Source organism: Phallusia mammillata, chromosome 6 (genome assembly GCF_965637545.1).
Source record: "Phallusia mammillata chromosome 6, kaPhaMamm4.hap1.1, whole genome shotgun sequence".
In the NCBI taxonomy this organism is placed as follows: Eukaryota; Metazoa; Chordata; class Ascidiacea; order Phlebobranchia; family Ascidiidae; genus Phallusia; species Phallusia mammillata.
Genome location: NC_137257.1, coordinates 10,638,990 through 10,657,002, shown reverse-complemented (window position 1 = coordinate 10,657,002; position 18,013 = coordinate 10,638,990). Strand labels below are relative to the sequence as shown.

The 18,013-nt window shown below is 41.6% G+C and overlaps 1 protein-coding gene and 2 pseudogenes across 3 annotated transcripts; 2 read left to right on the top strand and 1 right to left on the bottom strand.

The window, feature by feature from the left end:
• Positions 1–840: 840 nt before the first annotated feature.
• LOC145232059 (natural resistance-associated macrophage protein 2 pseudogene) lies at positions 841–10,899 on the top strand (annotated as a pseudogene).
• LOC145232056 (uncharacterized) lies at positions 2,415–8,755 on the bottom strand. 3 transcript variants are annotated; one of them, XR_013860822.1, is made up of 2 exons: positions 2,521–8,755; positions 2,415–2,456 (listed from the first exon to the last, which is right to left on the bottom strand). XR_013860822.1 is itself a non-coding variant. In XM_080096558.1 (1 exon), exon 1 carries the CDS (start codon positions 8,753–8,755, stop codon positions 3,062–3,064), a length of 5,694 nt encoding a protein of 1,897 aa, XP_079952684.1. In that variant the 3' UTR covers positions 2,415–3,061. The 3 variants fall into 3 exon arrangements, 1 of the variants encoding a protein (XP_079952684.1); XR_013860823.1 differs by having other exon boundaries at positions 2,415–2,578; positions 2,648–8,755; XM_080096558.1 differs by having other exon boundaries at positions 2,415–8,755.
• A 68-nt stretch (positions 10,900–10,967) lies between the features above and the next one.
• LOC145232057 (natural resistance-associated macrophage protein 2 pseudogene) lies at positions 10,968–15,766 on the top strand (annotated as a pseudogene).
• Positions 15,767–18,013: the final 2,247 nt, after the last annotated feature.

The following is an 18,013-nucleotide window of genomic DNA, read 5'->3' as shown; positions in this document are numbered from 1 at the left end:
CAGCAAAAAATTTCAACAATTTCACATCCAAAAAAATTGCCAGAGAAACCTCTCTCTCTTACAAATAGAATGGAAAACATTATATTTATAGTAATGGAAAATCTTATTATAGTTTAACAGTAAACCTTTTTCAATTTTAATAATAGAATTTATTTTGATGTGCAAATGTGCAATTTTATAAAGTCATAACGCCCTTTAACGGAGTTTCTATGCTTGAAACGGACACGACAGTATGAAGAGGAAGAATTATGCGCAATGATGAACAAACACCTTATGTTTGTACAGAATATTCCAGAAAAACAAAATGACTCAAACATTTTTAGGCATCGAACGTATAGCGACAATGTTAATTATATTTTAAACTTATTGTGACGAGTTAATTACATTCCCTGTTGTTTTATGAAATGCTCTTGTACACGAAAATGCACACGTTAATGTAAACATTGTACACAATAATATGATAGCCGCTACACGAGTTTTATCAAAAAGTAAATATTTAATATACGTCACAATTTACGACAAAGGGAAAAGAAGGCAAGATTCGCACGGTGTAAGGCGAACGGTGTAAAAAGGACTTAGGTGTTAATTAATTACCTCATGCGCCCAATGCAAATGTACTTACTGTAAAACAATTGCCGAAGGTGTTACCACGATCCGTTGCGATTCTAGCCCCCCAAAAACGTTTCAAAGCATTAACTATGATTTTAGCGAATGTTTCAATTTTTACCTGACAACACTAATAAAAAATGGGAATTACAAATTTTCATTAGGTATTACCTTATTTAAAAACATCGTTCTAGGCAGGAAGTGTGGTGCTTGAAACAGCTCTTTGTTAAGATTGTTTGATTTTTCATTCAAGCATAAATCAAAACTTTTATAGATTAGTTAGACGAGAATCAGCAAAGTATGGTCGATACGATTTCGTTGGAAACGACGATGGAAGAAGCGAATCTAATGATGATATATCCACATTTTCAACATATTTAGACGAAAAGATCTCAGTACCAAAAAATATGGAAGAAGACTCGTTTGAATGCGGGCCGTGTTCGTCAGACATGCCTGCCTTCAGCTGGCGTAAGCTTTGGGCTTTTACAGGACCCGGGTTTCTGATGAGCATCGCGTATCTAGACCCTGGCAACATTGAGTCAGATTTGCAATCTGGTGCCATTGCTGGCTTTCAATTGCTTTGGCTGCTTCCGTTGGCAACAATCATGGGTTTGTTGATGCAAAGGCTCTCTGCTCGACTTGGTGTTGTAACCGGCCTGCATCTTGCAGAAGTGTGCAACCGACAGTACAATAAGGTACCAAGAATAATTCTTTGGCTAATGATTGAAATAGCCATCGTTGGTTCCGACATGCAAGAAGTGATTGGAACAGCAATTGCGTTTTATCTGTTGTCTGGGGGATTGATACCACTTTATGCTGGCGTCCTTATCACAGCCGCTGATGCTTTCGTATTTCTATTTCTAGACAAATACGGTTTGCGCAAGCTGGAGGCATTTTTTGGAGTTTTGATTACTTTAATGGCAATATCCTTTGGGTATAATTACGTAAGGGTTGCGCACAATCAAGTAGAAGTGATATATGGAACCTTGGTGCCCCACTGCACAAACTGTGGATCACAAGAGCTATTGCAAGCTGTGGGAATTATTGGCGCTGTAATCATGCCACATAACATATATCTGCATTCGGCACTGGTAAAATCAAGAGATGTTGACCGATCAAAACCACGAAAAGTTTGCGAGGCAAACTTTTATTATCTAATTGAAGCAACTATTGCTCTTTTTATTTCTTTTATTATCAACTTATTTGTAGTTTCTGTATTTGCTGAAGCATTTCATGAAACAAGCTATCAACAACTTAATGCAACGTGCCAAAATGCCACCAACATTCCTGGTGCAACTACCATGTTTCCAATTTTAAATGGAACAAGTATGGAAGTGGAAGTAGACCTTTACAAAGGTGGAATTCTTTTGGGATGCTTTTTCGGTCCTGTTGCATACTATGTGTGGGCAGTTGGAATATTAGCTGCGGGACAGAGTTCTACAATGACTGGAACATATTCTGGCCAGTTTGTCATGGAGGGTTTTTTGGACTTGCGTTGGAGTAGATTTAAGCGAGTGGTTTTGACACGTTCAATTGCAATTGGACCAACACTTTTGGTGGCAGTGTTTACTGACATAAATCATTTGACAGGTATGAATGATCTTCTTAATGTCCTTCAAAGTTTACAGCTGCCTTTTGCTCTGATCCCTGTTTTGCACTTTACCAGCATGTCGTCTTTAATGGGAAAATTTGTAAACAACCTAGTGTGGAAAATCGTTGGCAGTTGTAACGTTTTCTGTCGCGTGTTCCCCTGTTTTCACGAAAACGTCACACAATGTGGCTCAATAAAAAACGCGGACACCATAAAGGAACGACAATTCGTTTTAATGGTATGGTCAATTCCGGTTTTTCTGCGAATGAAAACGAAAACGTATAAAGCACAAATCGCACTCGAAACACAACAAGTAAACATACCGACTGTTTGGCCACAGGGGTTTTGGTATTTAATGATGTTTTAAAGGCCGAACAAATCCTGCACAAATAACCAAACATTTACAGTTTTAGAACAAAACTTCACATTACAGTACAAAGCCAAACTTACCAGCAAAATGATTCACAAATGCAGCTTTATCAACTCAGCAATTTATTTATACTTTCTAGCTGCTAAATAAAGGTATCAAAGTTTAGATTGATGGCTTCAATTCAAATTATGCCTGTCAGCAGTTTACAAACGTACACCACGAGGCAAGTTACAAATGATTGCAACATACACAGTACACAGGCAATTGACGTCACGCATTAGAACATTAATTGTCACGCAATGGAACACTAACTGTTGCGTCACAGGACAATTGTTATACGTTTTGCTGGGCAAAGTTATGTTCACAACAGTTGGCGAAAACGACGTAACATACCCCCACCCGAATGTATCTCCAGGGGAGCATACATTCTAAAATACAAAACGTCGTTGAATATATACCGAACAAAACGAACGAAAATGAACATCGCAAACAGTTTACAATTTGCCGGTCGCGCAATCACCGCGGGAGTCCATCACTAAACACAGTTTGGTGATGGGTCGTCTGACGGAGGTGGCACCGGTTCCTACCAGTGCAGAGCGCACGACACCATGCGCATCCGGAAAGGTCGAAATCACTCGGCCGATTCTCCAACGTGCTCGCGGAATGGATTCGTCCACAACCAACACTAGGTCGCCTGCCTCGACGTTCCTCTGCTTCGAAAACCACTTCTGTCGTTCAATGACAGTGGGTAAGTATTCTCGCACCCAGCGACGCCAAAATTGGTCAGCCAGGTATTGCACTTGTCGCCAATGGTGGCGAACGTAACAGTCCTTCTTCACGAACACGCCAGGTGGCATGTTGGGCGACGGACGCAACAAAATTAAATGATTGGGAGTCAGCGGCTCGTCCGATTGTGGATCCATCACCACTGGAACAATGGGTCTACTGTTGAGAATGGACTCCGCTTCAACAAGCACCGTTTCAAGGGTGTCGCGGGTCACGCTTTGTGCCGTCAGCAACGCAGAAAGAACTCTTCTTACAGACCTGATCATTCTTTCCCAGACGCCACCCATATGGCTTGCCGCAGGAGGATTAAAAGACCATTGGATGTCCTGTTGTCTCAAGAAGTCATCAATGCTCTGTTGATTCCATCTTCCGATAGCCTCTTTTAGCTCACGCACGGCTCCGACAAAATTTGTTCCATTGTCGCTGCAAATCTTAGTTGGTCTGCCACGTCGTCCGATGAATCTTCGCAGGCAGTTGATAAAAGCACTCGTTGACAAACTGTCAGCTACCTCCAGATGCACTGCCCTGACCGTCATGCAGGTAAATAGACAGCCGTACACCTTCACTTGGCTTCTTGCTTGGCGCACCATTAGCGGTCCAAAATAATCAACGCCAACGTACGTGAACGCGGGGCTATGGGAGTTCACACGATCAATCGGCAATCTGGCCATAAGTTGCTCGCCAACGGGCGCATTTCGTTTCCTGCAAAACACACAATTGCCCAACACACGGCGTACAGCGGCTCCGCCCTTTATAATCCAAAATTTTTGACGGATTTCAGACCAGGTGTGACTCATTCCTGAGTGACCTACGTCCTTATGAAACTTGACAATCAGTAAGTCGGTGAGGTGATGTCTGCCTGGAAGTATAATAGGATGCTTCGCATCATCCGAAATAGAGGCCAATTCAAGTCTCCCTCCAACGCGTAGGAGACCGTTGCTAAGGGTGGGGCCAAGCTTGTCAAACGTTCGAGAGTTCTTCGTTTTCTTCCACTGACCATTGCCTTTTCGCAGATTTTCAAGCACCTCTGGAAAGGCTTGTTGTTGCACAATTCGAAACAGTGCCAATTCAGCTTCTTGAAGCTCTTGAACCTGAAGGGTTCCCTTCGGAATGGTCGTATTTGTATCTGCACACCGTTTCGACAATAAAACGCGCTTATACCGTAACAACCAAGCGGTTGCACGTCGTAGGCGATTCCAATCGGAGTAATGATTGATCAGTTTTGAGATAGAATCCGTCTCGCAAGCGGTTCCACACGTAAAATTTGCACTGACCTTCTTTGCTTCCATTAAAATATCATCTCTATTTGAAACTTCTTCTTTAGGCCAAGTAGATTCGTCACCCCAAAGAAACCGTGGACCGGTTAGCCAAACGTTGTTATTCACCATTTTCTTCACAGACAAGCCACGTGAGGCGTCGTCGGCAGGGTTTAATTTGGATGGAACATGTCGCCACTGCTCACTTCTGCTTCCACTGTCAATCTTTGCCAGTCGGTTTGCTACAAAGGTTTCGAAACGTTTTGTAGAATTCCTAATGCTCATCAACACCGACATGGAATCTGTCCAGAACGTCGATTCGCAGTCGGGACAGCCCAACTCTCGTCGCAGAAAGCCATCCATTTTAACCGCTAGCACCGCTGCCGTCAACTCCAAGCGTGGTATGGATACCGTATGTATCGGTGCAAGTCGTGACTTGCCAAGCAAAAAACAACAGTGCACCTGCGTATTGTGGTTAACAAGGCGCAGATAAGAAACTGCCCCGTAGGCCGAAGACGATGCGTCAGCAAAATGGTGCATTTCCATCTTAACTATCTTTCCAAAGGAAGGAGGTTTAATGCAGCGTTGAACCCGTACTTGGCTTAACATAGGAAGTCCCTCCATCCAGCTTCTCCAACGATTAGCATCTTCATTTGAAATATCTTCGTCCCATCCTAACCCTTGACGACAAAGGTCCTGCAAAAGTATTTTGGCACTTACTGTAACAGGAGCAACAAGACCTAAGGGGTCGTACAGCGCACTGACGGCAGACAAAATTCCACGGAGCGTCAGCGACTTATTCGGCATCTGCACATCAAATCCAAATTCGTCATTTGGGACGTTCCAAAACACGCCCAAAATTCTTCCAGCTACGTCCGAATTAAGATCATGATTCTTCGCCATCTTGGACCGTTCGTCAGAAGGAATTGATTGTAAAACTCTATTACTGTTGCTCATCCACTTGGTTAGGTGGAAGCCACCTCTTTGCAGGAGCTGACCTAAGTCTTTCACCAACATAATTGCTTCGTCCTCGGTCGCCACGCTTGCAAGGCAATCGTCCACGTAGAAATTTGATTTTAGCGCTGTAGTAGCTGCAGCACTGAACTCGTGGCCAAACTCTTCCGCAGTTTGGAGCAAGCTGAAAGCGGCGCAGCTCGGAGAGGATGTTGCGCCAAAAAGATGTACAGTCATCTCGTGGTCTTCCGCTGGCTTGGACAGATCGCCCTTGGGCCACCACAAGAAACGAAGGCTCGCAGTGTCTTCTGGCCTTACCCGGATTTGATGAAACATGGATTCAATGTCTGACACAACCGCCACGGGTTCCTTTCTGAACCTTGTCAGGACGCCTACTAAGTTGTTCATCAGATCTGGGCCACTCATTAGGGCATCGTTTAATGCAACGCCTGCGTGCTTTGCGGCACAATCGAACACGACGCGCACCTTGTCAGGCTTGCGCGGGTGCAAAACAGGGTGATGTGGAAGATACCACTCTCGTTTACTTTGGCCGCGATCGTGCGAAGAGATCCTTTTCGCGTATCCCTTTTGGATATAGGTTTCCACAGTGCCAACGTATCGCTCACGAAGTTTCTCGTCCTTCTTTAGTCTTCGTTCGAGAGAACGGAGTCTTCTTTCTGCCAACACGCGGTTTGGCGGAAGTTGAGTTTGATTTCCTTTCCACAGCAAGGGCAACTGATAATGGCCGTCTACATGCAACACGTCCCGTTTCATAATTTCGAGCGCCGATCGGTCTTCACGCGAAATTCTCTTGTCATCAATTATGGTTAAATCAGAAAAATCGGTTCTCCACAGACAGTCGATCTCTTTGCTCACGTTGTCGTCAAAACTACTTACGTAGTTTAAATCAATGCGTGTTCCGCTGGTGGGCACAAACGATGGCCCCAACAAAGACCACCCAAGGGCCGTTTTTACTGCAATGGGTTGTTCGCGGCTGCCGCAGCGCGTCTCCTGGAAAACCATCAGTTCAGGAGCATCGACGCCAATCATAAGTGTCACTTCTCCACCTTCGATCTGTGGAAACTCTAAACCGCGCAAGTATGACATCCTTTTCAGTTTAGTCTTTGATGGTAACTTGTTAGTTTTTACCGGAAGCTTATCGATGGCCATTACACTGTTAAGATTAATACTAGGTCCATCATCGAAGGCAGGAGCAACAGACAGGGAAACTATTTTTGTTGGCATAGTTTGCTCGTGGCCTACAGTTCGAAGCGATACAGTACGAGACTCCCCTTGCAAGTGTAGGGCATCCACTAGCCGTTGACTACACATAGATTTAGTGGCACCAGAGTCCAAAAATGCATAAGTGAGAAATTCTATGTTGCCATTTCGCGCCCGAACTGGTACGATATTCATGTACATATCACCACATATACTGGTATTGCCACATATTGCAGAGGGCTTGGAATCTGACGCCAAGTGAAATGAATTAACTTCACTGGTTACCTTTTCTTCAGGAGCAGAACTGCGGTTGGCTTCTGCTCTAGAAACCTCCCGATGTAGCAGCGTATGATGAGAGTTGGAATCACAACCGGAGATCTTGCACGGATCCTCCTCCTTGCAATCTCTTGCATTATGTCCTTTCTGCAAACACTTAAAGCACAGTCTTTGCCTTCGTGCAAATTCGTATCGTTGGTAGACAGGCTTCTTTTCAAACGAATTGCAAGTGGTCAAATCATGGAGCCCTGTACAAAACAAACAGCGAGCCTGCGGGGCTTCAGTTCCCGGCAGCTCAGACGACACGACGTACGTCGCAGCCCTATTTTTTCTTTGACCACTAGGCGTCTCCCGTACGGGGTGATGGGCCCGTCTAAACGACGAACTTGCCACGGCAGCTTGATTATCGACAAATTCGGTGAGGTCGTCGAAATTAGGTTCTCGATCGTATGTTTTAATTATACGGGCGACCTCTTTGTCCCATTGCTCTTGCATGTCACTGGACAAACGACGCACAATCGCCAACAAATTTTGAAATGTGTCCAAACCTGCGTTGCCTTCGATTTGGGATAGTACCACTTGACATGTCTTCATCAACCTCGCGAATTTCTGCATGCTATGGACGTCTTCCGAGCGAAGTTTCGGTCCGTACTGTAGTTGGTTTAAGCAGGTGCGCGCAATGATGTGATCCTTGCCATAATTTTCCTTTAGCAGTTTTAGGGCCTCGGCGTATCCTCCTTCTCCACTGAGCATGGAACAATGCTTAATCAAATCGTTAGCATCACCGACACAAAATTGCTGCAAGTAACTGAGGCGCACGTCGTCGTCAGAAACATGTTCAGCAATATGGCATTTAAAGCTACGAATAAAGGCATGGTACTCCATAGGATCACCGGCAAACTTTGATATCTGTGGGGGTGGCAGTCTAGAATCTTTCTTAACAGGTCGCTGATTACTAGTCGACGGTTGGGGCTCCGGCAAAGCACATACTGGCAGATCAGACACAGACAATTCGCGGACTTCGCCAACGACACTACTGGTGTTTGCACAATTACAACGGCATTTAGGCTCGAACGGAGTGGCTTCGGGCTTCAAAACTAGTTTTCTGGGTTTAATAGGTGACGGAACAGACTTACTTGGTTCGTTGGACTTTGTAATCAAGGTCTGTGTAACTGCCGTACCTAATCCTTCCAATGGAACAGATAGGGGTACTTCAACGGGGTCTTCCTCGTAGGAGTTCACTTCCAGCTCCGCCATGTGGAGTGCGTGTTTGAAACGGATTGCCTTTTCCATCTCATCCAATTTTCGTCGTCTATCCTTTTCTTCGCGCGAACAAAGTTCTTCTTCTTCGCGGCGCTGACGCTCTTCTTCGCGGTGCCGACTTTCTTCTTCACGTTCAACACGTTCCCTCTCCCTTTGGATAGACTGTAACTCATAATTCTGCTGTATTCGCATACGTAAACTTTGCAATTTTAATTTAGATCTCCGCTTCATTTCTAAGATAGCCGAACTAGATAATGTGCGCACGCTACTTATCACCGAACCATCCACTGAGGGTGGGCGTTGCGCTACATTCTCCAGCGGATTCGATGTAGAGGGTTCGCCATCGCGGAAGGAGTGAACACTCGCTTCGACCCATTCTTCCGTGCGTTGGTTCACGTCGTCTAAATCGAATTCGGGATCGTCTGCTGCCATCTTCGTCGTGATTGCGTTGGTACTAGACAATTGACAGTCGGCCAGTCGAAAAACTTTTATGTAACGTTTTCTGTCGCGTGTTCCCCTGTTTTCACGAAAACGTCACACAATGTGGCTCAATAAAAAACGCGGACACCATAAAGGAACGACAATTCGTTTTAATGGTATGGTCAATTCCGGTTTTTCTGCGAATGAAAACGAAAACGTATAAAGCACAAATCGCACTCGAAACACAACAAGTAAACATACCGACTGTTTGGCCACAGGGGTTTTGGTATTTAATGATGTTTTAAAGGCCGAACAAATCCTGCACAAATAACCAAACATTTACAGTTTTAGAACAAAACTTCACATTACAGTACAAAGCCAAACTTACCAGCAAAATGATTCACAAATGCAGCTTTATCAACTCAGCAATTTATTTATACTTTCTAGCTGCTAAATAAAGGTATCAAAGTTTAGATTGATGGCTTCAATTCAAATTATGCCTGTCAGCAGTTTACAAACGTACACCACGAGGCAAGTTACAAATGATTGCAACATACACAGTACACAGGCAATTGACGTCACGCATTAGAACATTAATTGTCACGCAATGGAACACTAACTGTTGCGTCACAGGACAATTGTTATACGTTTTGCTGGGCAAAGTTATGTTCACAACAGTTGGCGAAAACGACGTAACAGCAGTCTCATATCTATTTTAGTGCTAGGAATTAACCTTTATTTTGTTGTTGTTTACATGGCCGAGATACAGTCCATTGCTATAATTGTAGTTGTTTTAGTTTTTGCGGTGGCGTATCTTTGTTTTGTACTTTACCTTGGTGCCTTATTGATAACTGCGTTAACAGGCATTCAGTGTTTGTCAAAACTAATTGGGCCTACCTGTTCGGTCCATGAACAAGACTCAGCAACAAACACAGTGAGTAAATTGTAAAAGATTGATTCGTTGAAAATTGGGTTACACACCATTAATTTCAAACAATATAGACTATGTTTAACAAAATTATTGTTATTTTACCCTCCTTTAAGTTTATGCACGAATTTATCAACACAGAAGACAAACGGCTTTGGTAATCTAGGTTGTGTGACAGAAGAAATGTGAACTCACAGTTATCTATAACCTTGCTTACTTATGCATACAAAAAAATGTACGATTTCTGATGCTGGATTTCTGAGATGGGTTAGAATAGCAAAAACTGAAATGTTACCTTTGCTATTATAGGTACGATCCCCAGTCAACTAATGCCGATACCCTTAGAAAAACCGTTTTTACCAGACAAACTGTTTAAGCTGTAAGTGTGACGCAAAAACAAAAACGTGTGGCTTTAATAAGGGTTCCATAAACCCTGGTAAAATAAATCAACTTAGAAGCATGAAAAAAGTGTTGCTTGTATTGCGCAGCTCTGTGTGACTGTTGACTGCTTTCCGTGTTTTTTTAGCCTAATTGCCCCACCGCCGGTTACCCCTTCTCTCGATAGGAATTAATTTGAGTTTCTTTCGCATGGTGAAAGAAACATAACGACATAATTGCACTGAAACAGTCACCAGGCCGGAAGTTGCTGATCAATTTTTAAAGTTTATGAAGCGCCAAAACATTGGAGGACACAATTTAACTGGCGTATAATAGTTGTATTTCACGTTATAACCCCATTTTTTACTATTGCCATAAAAATATCAAAGTTTTAAACAATGTCAGAATCGTATGATATGGTAACAATTTGTACAGCGCCGTTGCCGTTTGTCATTTGTTGTGTTTCACCGCCATTGCTATTTGTCATTCCAAAGCATTTTGTTGTCCTCTGATTGAATTGTTCTGGCATTAAATACTAGTGATGTACCGAATCGGCAAAATTTCGATTCGGCCGAAACCGAATATTTGGCGGTTTTGCCGAATAAATTCGGCCGAATCAACCGAATCATTTATGACGTCACGCTAAGTCGTACCCTACGCGTTTGACATGAAAACAGAAGTTTATCTACCTGGTAATTAGTACAGGATGGTTGTGTTTCGTCCTTATTTTAGTTCTGTGGGGTATATAACCTTGCCTCAATCATGATTGCCAACCCGGCAATGAATTACTGATTTTTTGTCTGCAGTTGGAAAAGCGATATTGTGTTAAAGAATATAATGATAGACGCGATTTTCGTTGGTACTAAGCAGAAAAGACACGTTTACACTTTAAATGTGTGTTTGTAAAAGATTCGGTTTCGGCCGAAACCGAATCTTTGCAAAAGTGGCCGATTCGGCCGAATAAATTCGGCAAAGCGAATATTCGGTACACCTCTATTAAATACCTTCCGTATGGACTATTGAAAGTTGGAGACAATTGTTCCTAGTCAAATCCAATTCTGCCTTCACAACACCCAGCATAAAGCATAGGTGGCCTTGCTCAATGAAGCACAAGATGTTAAGGTTATTGAATTAATCAAAGTTTGGAAATTCAATACAAGTAATTAGGCAGTGGTTGCTGCCAAAAATGAGTCAACGGAATGCCGTAATAAGAGATATTGCGCGAAGGCTTGATTGAACAATAGGCAACATACGTATGTGTGCCTAAACTTTAGGGAAAGGGGGCAAAACACATTTTTTTCATATCCGTACTTTCAGCGGTGTTTTACTGTTGATATTGCTCGCCATTTTGGATGTTTGTGACTTATACTGAGGAGGCTTTACTGAATGAAAAGAATGCAACAGTATACAAGGATAATTTCAGCTACATATGCTCGCTCCTCTAGTCAGCACGCACTTTCCACGGTCACAAGTGCCGCTGTAACCGGCACCAGAGTTGCAAGTCGGGCCGGGTTTTTCGGGTCGGGTTCGGGCCGGGTTTGGGCTTAGGTATTTGTCAGAAAACGGGCTCAAAACGGGCCTGACTTTACCTTCCGTTTCCGCCATTTTTTAGCAACAATTCTCTGGCTTTGACCTAATGCCCACCCTACTCTAAAACGTATTGTTTACCCCATTGTCTACTATTGTTCATTGTGTTTGTTATCTTTTCTCTGTTTTTCTTTCTCATACTTTGTCGCAAGGCTTTCGTGGATAAGCCTGTCAATCAAAATTTCGGGCCTAAACGGGCTTTTCAAAAACGTTTCGGGTTCGGGCCGGGCTTCGGGCTTATACTTTCGGGTTCGGGCCGGGTTCGGGCCGGGTTCGGGCCGGGTTCGGGCTCAGATTTCGGGCCCGCTTGCAACTCTGACCGGCACCAGGTCACAAAATACTAAGGGCCTCTGAAGGGTTTAATCTTAATTTGGTTGCGCGAGATACGTAGAAGATAACCGCGTGGGCATGCTACGACGCTAACTAGGAATTTTGAAATCAAATCATAAACAATCAAAACAAATCACAAGTTCCAGACTAGTGGGCGAACCGAGGTTACACTAGAAAAGAGTGTACTGGCTCCAGGGCATGCAGTTCATACACGCGACGGAACTTGCGCCGGTTAGGAACAAATTTGCATGCACCAAACTTTTGTTATTATATTCAAAGTCAGTTAAAATAATGTCCTAATTACTTCCGTGACTCGGTGCTGGTCCGCGAGGAGTTCGTTACCGGGCCGTATATATTTTTGGTCATTTTTTTGAAACATTGTAGCATACAGTCCTTGCATACGGCTTAGTTGCCAAGTCCAACTATATAACCCAGGGTTCTTCAACGGGGGCGATATGGCCACCCAGTGGGCGATTTCGTCTACCGAGGGGACGATGGTGACAATTTTGGAAGTTGGGGGGCGATTTGACTTCAAAAGGGGGCGATTTCAACATTACTGATTGTATAAATATGTGCAAGCACTGTGAGACTTAGCTAACTTTAACTTACAAGCAGATATAATTCGTCTTGCAAACAAACACCAGGGACATCAGCATGCTGCAATTTGAATACATTGTGTTTACTGGGGATTATTGTACTTTTTGTGATCTCTAAAGCAAGGTTGGGCATTTAATTATATGGTGACGGGCCATACTTTTTAAATACAACGGTAACGAGCTTTACCTCAAACTTGTTTCGCTTTCACACTTTCTATAGGTCTACAAGCGCTTCCCAAACTGCGAAGTATTTGTATCATTTAGAATTCTCCTCTGCCGAGTAATGCCCCATTGTTTTCAACCAAAAAAAGCAATTGTTTGCGCATAATCGTAATATTGTTTTGTCTGATTTTCTCAGATGCGTTAGAAGAATTGTATGAAATGGACCTTGCGTGTTGTAGTAGCAATTAAATTAGGTTTTAACTGTTAACTGAATCTTTCGTGTTGCTGAAGAATCTAACTGCCTACATCTGCTCAAAAGGCAGAACTTTTACATAAATAACAATCTCATAGGGGGGCGATTTTGAGCCAGTGCCTTGGAAAGGAGGCGATTGAGCTAAAAAGGTTGAAGACCCCTGATATAACCTATGCACAGGGTTGCCATACCGTCCTTATTTTTAAGATTTGTCCTTATTTTGACGGGGTGTGCGTGTGTCTTAGAAAAGTTCATTGTCCTTATTTCTAAGAAATGTCCTTATTTGTGACTTGAGTCCTTCTTTTGTCTTATTTTCAACAATTACTAGTCAAATCCTTGCTGCAAGCATAAGTAAACCTAGACCTGAGCTGTTGTAAGATGCACGAAGTATTTTTTCTAAACCAGGAGTTGCTTGAACAGATTGGCCAAATCATTGCATATGATATGTCATGACTTGCATAAAAGCAAAGATTTGTTCAAAAACGTTTGTTTCGTTTCGTATGAAAAAAATTTCGTTCGTCCTTATTTGGGGTTTTAAGTCGATGGCAACCCTGCCTATACACGTATACAACTATTGCCGAACATTTGTTGTTTTTTGAAGGCCGGTCCGTGATTACAAATATCGTCACCTGTTAATTATTTACCTTGCGTACAAACAACATATAGCCAATGTTCTGTTGTGCATTGGCTATGATGGTGTTAGTTTTTTTGAAACTTTCTAGCCAAGATACGGTTTCAAGTTTAAATTGTCCGAATGTTGCGATTTAGACCTGGTAATGTGGGTGAAAAGTAAAAAAAAACGTTTGATTTTGCACTATTGGCAGGTAGCCTACGTTTTAAGCAGGACGTGTGGTGCATGAAATAGGGTTTAATATCGTTTAATTCTTTATTTGGGCATAAATCAGACCTTTTGACCGTTTATTAATAGGAGAATCTACAAAGTATGGTCGATACGATCTAATTGGAAGAGTGCTCAAAACAGGTTAACGAAAAAATTATGACCGACAATAATGAAATCTCGGACGACGATGGGCGAAGCGAATCTCATGATGATATACCCACATTTTCAACATATTTAGACGAAAAGATTTCTGTACCAGAAAATATGGAAGAAGATTCGTTTGAATGTGGGCCGTGTTCGTCAGACATGCCTGCCTTCAGCTGGCGTAAGCTTTGGGCTTTTACAGGACCCGGATTTCTGATGAGCATCGCGTATCTAGACCCTGGTAACATTGAGTCTGACTTGCAATCTGGCGCAATTGCTGGCTTTCAACTGCTTTGGCTGCTTCTGTTGGCAACAATCATGGGTCTGTTGATGCAAAGGCTCTCTGCTCGACTTGGTGTGGTAACCGGCCTGCATCTTGCAGAAGTGTGCAACCGACAGTACAATAAGGTACCAAGAATAATTCTTTGGCTAATGATTGAAATAGCCATTGTTGGTTCCGACATGCAAGAAGTGATTGGAACAGCAATTGCGTTTTATCTGTTGTCAGGGGGATTGATACCACTTTATGCTGGCGTCCTTATCACAGCTGCCGATGCCTTTGTATTTTTATTTCTAGACAAATACGGTTTGCGCAAGTTGGAGGCATTTTTTGGAGTTTTGATTACTTTAATGGCAATATCCTTTGGGTATAATTACGTAAGGGTTGCGCCCAATCAAGTAGAAGTGATATATGGAACCTTGGTGCCCCACTGTACAAACTGTGGATCACAAGAGCTCTTACAAGCTGTGGGAATCATTGGAGCTATTATCATGCCACATAACATATATCTACATTCGGCACTGGTAAAATCAAGAGATGTTGACCGATCAAAACCACGAAAAATTCGTGAAGCAAACTTTTATTATCTGATTGAAGCAACTATTGCTCTGTTTATTTCCTTCACCATTAACTTATTTGTAGTTTCTGTATTTGCTGAAGCATTTCATGAAACAAGCTATCAACAACTTAATGCAACGTGCCAAAATGCCACCAACATTCCTGGTGCAACTACCATGTTTCCAATTTTAAATGGAACAAGTATGGTAGTGGAAGTAGACCTTTACAAAGGTGGAATTCTTTTGGGATGCTTTTTCGGTCCTGTTGCATACTATGTGTGGGCAGTTGGAATATTAGCTGCGGGACAGAGTTCTACAATGACTGGAACATATTCTGGCCAGTTTGTCATGGAGGGTTTTTTGGACTTGCGTTGGAGTAGATTTAAGCGAGTGGTTTTGACACGTTCAATTGCAATTGGACCAACACTTCTGGTGGCAGTATTTACTGATATAAATCATTTGACAGGTATGAACGATCTTCTAAATGTCCTTCAAAGTTTACAGCTGCCTTTTGCTCTGATCCCTATTTTGCACTTTACCAGCATGTCGTCTTTAATGGGAAAATTTGTGAACAACCTAGTGTGGAAAATCATAGGGTTTCTTATATCTTTTATGGTGCTAGGAATTAATCTTTACTTTGTCGTTGTGTACATGATCGAGATAAAGTCAATTGCTGTAATAGTAGTTGCTTCACTTGTGGCAGTTGCGTATGTGTGCTTTGTATTTTACCTTGGTTCCCAAATGATAACTGCGTTAACACACACCCAGTGCTTGTCAAAATTAAATACTTATTCACGTCAATATGAACAAGACTTTGCTGCAAACACAGAAAGTGAAGTATAAATGACTCAATAACTGAAGTCAAAATTGCAAAAAAAACTATTTATGTTATGAACCTCGTATGTTTAAAAATGCTTTATTGTCTCTTCTAAAAGGATGAAGACAATTTTACTTGGCGTAAGACAAATAAACATATGTCATACAATTGATGTGTTGATATCTTTGTTGTTGATCTTTGTCATTTTTTTTAAGTGAATTGCCTATGATACTCATACAACTAACATATATATATATATATATATATATGTTTTAACTTTTAAAAGTACCATTTGTTTGGAGCTATTAGTGATGCAAAAGTTGGTTTGTTTTAGGAGAGACAACATGGAAGCCTCTGGAAACATTTCCAACAATAGCATGATAAACATTAAGATTTATTTGCATTGAGCAATTGCCCCATTTTGTCAACTGCGATTTTGGCGTTAGCGTTTCGACTTTTCGCAAGTCTATCATTTTTACGAAAATCTAACTGTGTGCAGATAACGATGAACTACTGTATCTTCTCTATATATTTATTTGAGTACATGAAACGCAAAGGGTGGCTATACAGCAAACGACCTTGTTTTATTGTTACATAATGTGTTTGCAGTTATTTGTTTTTATATCGTACAATAACCGTAAATACACCAACTGTTGATTTTGCGGTAAATCGTCGATTACAAATTAAGTGCAGGGTAATTATTCTGGAGAGTTTGACTTTTTCACAAATCGTAGATTCCTGTCGCTGGCACCATAAGATATATATTTCAGTGGAATATCTAAAAACACGCATTTTTCTTAGATCATTCAAGTTCAATTAATAACTCCGTGTGCATGCTGCGCTTTTGATGCAATCACGCTTTTGCTATCAAACAACATACAACTTATACAGCTTATAAACGTGTTGCGACATAATTCAAAAGGTTTCAAGCAATGTTGTGGGTTTTGCAGAAAGTTATTGTTCATGTGCGTTCAAGTTTCGGCCTACTTGAAAACAGGTTGTTGGGCGGAAATCAAATCTTAGTCAAATTAGCGTTGGCACATCGATTTAGATTTTTAGACGTTGCTCTTGGGTCAGAATATTTGTTAGCCATAAGTTGTTTCTCCATGTAATCCATAATCTTGCACGTTTACTGCAGCATTTTCATACATTTTTCTGGACTTTGTACTTTTGGAATTCTACACCCGTCGATGTAACTAAAAGGGTCATAAAAATTGCTTGCACTGCGGAAGGTTATAAAGCGCCACACTTGATGTTATATGTGCCTTTATGTTAATACTAGTATAGAATCGTTGTTCATGCTTGGGTAATGTTATGTTCACGTAGTATTATTTTTGTTATTAATAATTAATTGTGTATACTTGTATCATTTTTTTGGCTAAGTTAAATGTCCAATCGTCAATGTATTTTTCTCATAATAAATACACTGATCCGACACATATCCTAGGTTGTTGTTAGAAATGACATAAATTATTTATGAACACCAGGTACGTGTTCGTGTTTGAAAATGTTTGTGGCCGTGCACCTTGTTGAAATAGGGTTTTTGCTTTTCCTGGTTTCGTTTGATTTACGTATAGCTGCCGACAGCGTTCAAAATAAGGCACTTTAATTATTTATTTGCGTATACTGAAATCGTGTTAAAGTTGCGCACAAATGTCAAAGTGGCACGATTATTATCAACCCAAGGTTTTAACAAAATCGTAAACACATTAGGTAGCACACCTTGTTTAAACAAGGAGCCGTGTTCCAGAGTCTCGGTAGTTTGTTACAAACCCCAGGAACTGCTAGTTTATTGGGAAAGGCACTTGTTTGCGATGATCCCAGTTGTGGACTTTGTACAACGCAAGATGTGGATTTACTATTTAATTACGCCACATAAGCAGTGGTGGTATTCAGCCGGTTCTGTAGAACCGTCTCACGAAATTTTATGAGTTCAGTGAACCGGTTAGCATTACTGGTCAATGGACTTTTTGTGACAGAATCGGCTGAAAAATATGGCTTTTGTGATTGAACCGGCTGACAAAAAATATAAATCCCACCACTGCATATAAGCAATTGCTTAAGGTATCGAGGGATGGAGATACAAACTTTCATAGCTAGCTTTTCAGTATAGCGTCTTAGTTTATTTACTTTAGGTTACATTGATATTATTTCTATTTCACATTGCACTCTCTTCTGAATGCAAATATTAGTGCACCGAAGACCCAAACCTTTAGCCCTAACATGCCATTTTGGTGATGATTCTTTATTGTAATCAATACCCAAATTTTCCAAACCAATCAAAATTATTCGTTATAAAATAACTATTACTGTTGCCTTTAAAGAGCACTATAGCCACGTTGTCTGCAAATGTATTTTTAAGTTTATGTAGTTAAAACGGCATAAAAGTTGTTGGGA

What these genes read in the sequence shown, in the direction of transcription:
- LOC145232056 (XM_080096558.1), bottom strand. Translation starts at nt 8,755, where the DNA reads ATGGCAGCAGACGATCCCGAATTCGATTTAGACGACGTGAACCAACGC.